The sequence below is a fragment of the Quercus lobata genome, chromosome 12 (genome assembly GCF_001633185.2).
Source record: "Quercus lobata isolate SW786 chromosome 12, ValleyOak3.0 Primary Assembly, whole genome shotgun sequence".
NCBI lineage: Eukaryota > Viridiplantae > Streptophyta > Magnoliopsida > Fagales > Fagaceae > Quercus > Quercus lobata.
This window is the reverse complement of record NC_044915.1, coordinates 21,658,939-21,666,202: the sequence shown is the minus strand read 5'-3', so window position 1 is coordinate 21,666,202 and position 7,264 is coordinate 21,658,939. Positions and strand designations below refer to the sequence as shown.

Below are 7,264 nucleotides of genomic sequence, written 5' to 3'. Positions count from 1 at the left end.
ATTGTGGAAATTCCTTCAGTGATCATCGACGAAGTTCGAGCTTGCTCCACAAACAAAATGGGTTAGTTCAGTGCAAAGATTCGCAAAGCATGGAAGCTCATCTTCACTCTAACTCCGAGGAGTGCGACAATGGGTTTTCTTCCTCTGACCAATCCAGCTTAGGGGATGATGACCATTCCATGGTGGAGCACCGTGAAATTCCTACGGGGGATGAAATTCTTAATTCATTGGCCAACCACCGAGGAATTGATGGTGGTACTGGAGCTTTGTATGACTCTAATGTCGGGCAATGATCAGACATCAGAAGTGGAGAGGATGACCGGATGGAATTTGATGGAGGAAGCAAGCCTGCTCCCTCCGTATGATGAATGCCCAACTCCAAATCATCATCTAGTCATGAATGTGATTGCTTGGAATTGTAGAGGTGCACTGAAGGCTTTGTTTATTAAGCATGCTTCTGATTTGGCTAATAACCATAATCTGACCATTATGATCATCATGGAGACTCGTATTGGCAGAGAGAGAGCTAAGGAAATTACAAACAAGCTCCCTTTTGATGTAGCGATTCATACGGACACAATAAGCTATGCTGGTGGCCTCTAGCTCATGTGGAACACTGAGAAGGTGAATGTTACTCAGCTTGCCAAGTCTGAACAGGAAACCCATGTTTCGGTTAAGGTAATCTCTTCCAACCTTGATTACATTCTTACTACCATTTATGCTAGTCCTAGGTTTCGTGAAATATGTATTTTGTGGAATAATTTGAAAAATGTTGCTAACCTTTGTGACAAGCGTTGGATTATTGCTGGTGATTTCAACGAAATGCTTGTTGATGGGGATAAATTTGGGGGTAGGACTGTCAGTGCCAATTGGTCCTTAATCTTCAAAGAATGTCTTGATAGCTGTAATATGATTGATTTAGGGTTTACGGGTCCCCGTTTTACTTTGTCTAATCGGAGAGATATTTTGGATCTGATTCAAGAAAGAATTGATCGATTTTTTGCCAATCCAAGCTGGTGTGCATTACATCCCAATGCGAGGGTGAGTCATTTGGTTCGCTGCCACTCTAATCATTGCCCCATTCTGTTGGAATCTGATCCGGGTAGTGATGTTTACCTTCCTCAGCCCTTCAGGTTTCAAAGTTTTTGGCTTGAAGATCCGACCTTTCCCAGGGTTGTCTCAGATACTTGGGACCAATCCTCCTCCTTACAAGAAGTGTCGGAAAATTTTGCTACTAAGGCAGTGGATTGGAATAAAAACCATTTTGGTAATATCTTCATCAAAAAGAAACTAGTAATGGCCAAATTGGGCAGAGTCCAAAAAGTTTTGACGAGTCACCCCTCTTCATCCTTGCTAGCCTTGGAAAACAATCTACACAGTGAGCTAAATGATATTCTGAGTCAGGAAGAGGAGCTTTGGGTTCAGAAATCTCGAATTAATAGATTGGTTCATGGGGATAGAAATACTTCCTTCTATCATGTGTCTACCATTGTTCGAAGAAGGCGTAACTGTATTTCTTGTATAAAAAATGATGCGGGGGGTGGATTCATAATGAAAAGGAGATTGTGGAGTTCATTAGGTGGAGGTTTGATAGGCTTTTCACTTCAAGTTTGGTTAGTGCTCCCCTCACTCCTCCTCAATCCTCTCGGTGGCATTCTACCCTCACTGAGGAGGAGAAGAATACCTTTTGCTTGCCTATTTCTGATGGAAATCTCCGGGTCCTGATGGATTAAACATCGGGTTTTTTCAGAGGTTTTGGTCTGTTGTTGGTAAGTCGATCAAAAAGGAAGTTAAGCTAGCCTTTGAGGAGTGGAAAATTCCTAACTATCTAAACTAGACCAACATTACCTTGATTCCTAAGATTTCGAGGCCGGAAACTCTAGGAAACTACCGTCCTATTAGCTTGTGTAATACGGTGTACAAGATTGTGACAAAAATTATTGTGTAGATTGAGGCCTTTTCTTGACAAGCTTATCTCTCCTTTCCAACCAGCTTTTGTTTCGGGTAGGAAGGGGGTGGATAATGCCATTGTTGTGCAAGAATTCATACATACTATTAGCTCCAGGAAAGGTCGGGTGGGTTATATGGCAATAAAGGTTGACTTAGAGAAGGCATATGATAAGTTAGAGTGGAGTTTTATTCGGGAAGTTCTGATCAACTCGAACCTGCCTAGTCAATTGGTGGCACTTATTATGAGCTGCGTTTTCTCGATGTCCACCTCTATTCTTTTTAATGGTGGCAGTGCTGATCCTATCCTCCCAACTAGAGGTATTAGGCAAGGGGATCCGCTTTCCCCTTACCTTTTCAATCTGTGTATGGATGTCCTTGGGCATCTTATTGAGGCAAAATGCAATGAGACGAGCTGGATTCTTGTTAAAAGCTCCAAAAGTGGGTTAGCAATCTCACATTTGTTCTTCGCTAATGACTTAGTTCTCTTTGCTAAAGCGGATCACGTAAATTGCTCTACCATAAGAGATGTGCTTGATGAGTTTTGCATCCGGTCGGACCAGACCATTAGTGATAGTAAATCCAGGGTGTTTTTCTCCCTTAAAGTGGACATTGACACTAGGGAATCTTTGTGTGACATCTTGGGGTTTAAGTCAACGCCTAATCTAGGCAAGTATCTAGGTTTCCGTATCAAGCATCAAGGCACTGGCAGTCAAGATTATAACTTTGTGTTGGATAGAATTAAGCAAAAATTGGTTGGATGGAAGGCCAATCTTCTATCTATGGCAGGAAGAGCCGTGCTTACCCAAGCCTCAACTTCCGTAGTTCCGGCTTACACTATGCAGTGTGCTGTCTTGCCAGGAAAGTTGCTTGAAAACATTGATAGAGTTAACTAGAACTTTTTATGGGGCTCCACTGATACAACCAAAAAGACTCATTGGGTGGGATGGCACAAAGTCACTAGATCAAAGGAGGGGGGAGGCTTAGGTCTCCAATCGGCTAAAGGGAAGAACTTAGCTCTCCTTGCTAAACTTAATCGGAGATTCCACACAAAAAAGGATTCTTCATGGGCCAAAGTGCTCAAATGCAAGTATTGCTCACACCAAAGGGCAAATTCTAAGAACGCCGATAAACTCCTTGTTCTAGGGTGTGGAAGGCAATGAAAAAGGGTTCGACGGTTTTTAAAAAAGGCATGAGATGGATTTCGGGAGGAAGTAGTAAGCTTATTTTTTGACATGATAATTGGACCATGAGTGGCCCTTTGAGATCAGCTATCCAAAGTCCATTGTTGGAGGAAGAAGAAATTTTGCTTGTAAAGGATTTTAATGGGCCTGGGAGGTGGGATTGGTCTAAATTGTCCTTCCTTCTTCCTAAGTCTATTCTTATGGAGCTGAAGTCTATTCCTCATTCCACTTTGGTCTCAAGTATGGAAGATAGGCTGATTTGGAGTGGCACGAGTCATGGGGAGTTTGACCTCAAATCAACTTATTATTTAGCTATGAACTTTCAAGACTCTCCTACTCCTTTCTTGGGCCAGTGGGTTTGGAAAATGGAGACATTACCGCACATCAAGTTCTTCATTTGGATGTGCCTTCATGATAGCATTGGAGTGGGAGTGTGTCTAGCTAGGAGGGGTTTAAGAGATTTGGAAACCTGTCAAATCTGCCAAAGGGAGCCTGAGACTATACCTACGTGACTGGGTGGTGGCAAAAAACATTTGGGCTCAGCTGGGAATTAAAGCTAATGACAGGTTTTCTGAGGAATATATGCTTCAGTGGTTCAGCAGAAATTGTAAAGATTCATTGTGCTGTGTGGGAAGTCATACTCCTTGGAGAATTATATTTGCTTTTGCTGTTTGGATGATTTGGAAACAGAGGAATGGCATGGTTTTTAATAGTTACCCCTACAAAGCTAACCTCCACAAGGATATTCTCTTTTGTGCATCAGAGTTTCAATATTGTGTTTTAAATCCTAATCAAGTTAGTGCATGAAGGGTGATGCAAATTCGTTGGGAATGGCCGCTACAAGGATGGATCCGCCTCAAAACTGATGGTGCTTCCAGTGGTAACCCGGGCTTGGCTGGGTGTGGAGGTATTTTGAGAAATGAGAGTGGTGAATGGATAAAGGGATTCTCAAGAAACATAGGGAGAGCTACCAGCTTTACTGCGGAGCTTTGGGGCCTTAGAGATGGCCTCACCCTTTGCAAAGACCTTAATTTGTGTGCTATTGATATCCAAATTGATGCTAAAGCTGTTATTGAGCTCCTTGCTAACCCCCTCTGCTCTAATATTGTTGTTACTCCTATTGTTGATGATTGCAAGCGCTTGCTTAGTCAAATTCCCCAAGTTAGGCTCGGTCATTGCTATCGCGAAGCAAATGGTTATGCAGATTTTCTTGCCAAAAAAGGGATTTCTCAAGATGGAGATTTTTTTTGTTTATGTTGATCCTCCTTTGGAATTGCTTGAGCTTATAAACTCAGATTGCTCAGGAATGTATCATAACAGGCTTTGTCCTGATACGTTGTTGTCCCTTTAGTTTTGCAGTTAATGAATTCCAGTTTATCAAAAAAAAAAAAAAAAAAAGAGAGAGAGAAGATGGCGGTGGCAGATGGTTGTGATTGTTGTTTATTGTAATGGATATATTATTTTATTGTAGTAGATATATTATTTTATTGTGTTGAAAGTTAAAATAGATCCACTGCTGAAAGATGTTTTATAAAGTAAATAGGTAAAATAGATAAAATAACTTTTTATGGTGCTAAATAAATATATTTTTAACTCCATTGATGTGAATGCTCTCGATGAGAAACACTATACGGCTAAATATGTGAATAGTTTATGGGTACTTGTGTGTTGACGTTCTCAAAAAAGTGTACTCATATTGGTATAAAATATTAATAAATAATATTAAGTTTGTATAAGATGTAAATAAATAATTTCAACCAAAAGATGCTAGACACAAGTTTTATGTGCAATTATTTGATTTTGTTGGATATTAATAATTTACACTTCACTATCTACCACTGTTTAGTTATGTATATAAAAACTTTAAATATCTGAATCTAAATATTTATTTTGAATTATGATAAAGGTGAGTAAGAGAGCTAATTTTTTTTTGTCATATTTAACTTGACCTCCCATAAATTTAAAAAAAAAAAAATCCTAGCTCCGCCTACCTAAGTCATGTCCTTTAAAAAAATATTTTTAAAATAAACTATAAAACTTAAAAAATATACACTTGTAATTTGCAATTGCAGCCATCCTTTATTTACGTTTTTTTAATGAATCGTATTAGGGACATGATTTTTTATTTACAATTTTCTGAGTTTTTTTTTTTTTTTTTTGATAAATACTGAGGTTGCAAGTTGTTATTAAGAAAATTCGATTAGCTTCACTTTATAAGACACTAATCATAAACTTATTGATTATTTGTTTATAAGTTGTGAAAAAAAAAAATTTGTCAATAAACTTATTGATTATTTATTTATAATCATGTATTAATTTATCTTTCTTTTTTCTTTTTGTTATCATATGCAGTTTTTGAATACAACAATCTAAACCACAATGTGTTACAAGTGAGTCACCAAGATTTCATGTCATGCAACACTTCATCCCCAATAGAAGTCTATTCTTCAGGTTTGGACTTAATCCCCCTCGATAGGTCCGGTGACTTCTACTACATTTGCAGCTTCAATGACCACTGTCAAGCCGGACAGAAGGTTAAAATCAAGGTCACCCCAATTTCATCAATTCCAAACACAATCTCAAGCTCAACTCCTTCTGTGCCATCACCACCTTCTACTGTGATTATTGGTTTCTTTTCCACCATAAAAGCAATGCTCTAGCTAGCATTTTAAACAAGCCATGGATGCTTGTGTTTGCTCTTGCATTTTATGTCGGTGTTGTTTTAATATTGTTTAATGTCTTTTGATTGATTTATTCATGGTTATCATGAGCATGAATTTTTGTTAGAAAAGTTCTATAGTAATACTTTGTGTGTTTTTGACATAATTATTGATCGTACTCAATGCATAAATAAAGCTCTTGATTCAATGTGATTTGTAAGATGCAAAACCCATTATGTGTCACTTTAGACATAAGGCACTTGGCATTGTACTAGATTCCAATCTCTTGTGCTTTCAAGATAATGGCTTCCCCCGTCCCTTAATTCTTTTTTACTTCACTATCATGATTATTTTCTTAATTTTTATTAAAAAAAGCTTTTATTTTCTTAATTTAACTATTGAAAACTAAATGGATGATTCTTTAAGATTAAATTCCTTTCTCCTCTTAAAACAAATAATAGTAGGAGATGTGAAATTCGAACAACGTATATAAGGCATCACAAAAAAAAGTCATTACCAAATACCAATAACTAGACCATATGCGGAATGTTGCTCTTGGGGGGCGGGGAATCACAAGCATTACTTGTATGCTTGTTACCAAAAACTGTTTTGATGCATTCTGAAAAGTGGGAATATGTAGCATTTAACGTTTATTTAACATATGATTAGAAACAAAGTTTATTATGTTGAATCATGTTGTGTGATAAAATCTTTCTTGTGATCAGAAAGTTATTATTCTTCTCTATTCAAGTTCTTCAACTTAATAACTTTATTTTCTGGTAGGCCACCTAGAGTTTTTACAAGACTTGAATCACAAGACTTCTATCATCACTCATTTATAACAAGAATAGCACAAAATCTAAACCTTCACATATCTTCATACACATAACTCAAGCATAATTATACAACCATTAACATTTTCATCACTTGCACTTCACTAATTAAGTTGGAAGGCTCAAACAAATATTTTGAGAGTTATAAATTCCTAGATAGCTTAATCAAGATGAATTGATGAACACATAAAGGGAATTAAAAATCTAGATGACAACATGAATATTTTTTTACTATGAAAAAATTGCAAAATTGTCTTTTCCAAACTTTTTATTTTTTTTTTATTTTATAAATTGTCTTTTTCTAAACTTACATTGGAAACATGCTTGGTGAATTTAATGAATTATATAATCAGCATGACATGTTTTTGTTCAATTTCAATTATCTCTGTTGAATTCATTCACATTGAGAACTTAACTAGGTGTTATTTTTTTAAGGCAAAGGTAGAAATAAGTTGTGGCTTGAATCTAAAAATCATAGTATTAAACAAAATTCCTTAGATGAATGCATAACCAAATTAAATAACCCAATGGTTTCAAAAAAAATAAATAAATAAATAACCCAATTATGAGCCTGTTTGGATAGGCTGTTTTAAAAGCCTTAATGCGCGTTTTTATTAAAAACGCAAATACGCGTGCGTTT

The 7,264-nt window shown here is 36.9% G+C and overlaps 1 protein-coding gene across 1 annotated transcript; it reads left to right on the top strand.

The window, feature by feature from the left end:
- Positions 1-606: 606 nt before the first annotated feature.
- LOC115970384 lies at positions 607-1,725 on the top strand. The gene has a single exon (XM_031090023.1). It carries the CDS (start codon positions 607-609, stop codon positions 1,723-1,725), a length of 1,119 nt encoding a protein of 372 aa, XP_030945883.1.
- Positions 1,726-7,264: the final 5,539 nt, after the last annotated feature.

What these genes read in the sequence shown, in the direction of transcription:
- LOC115970384 (XM_031090023.1), top strand. Translation starts at nt 607, where the DNA reads ATGTGGAACACTGAGAAGGTGAATGTTACTCAGCTTGCCAAGTCTGAA.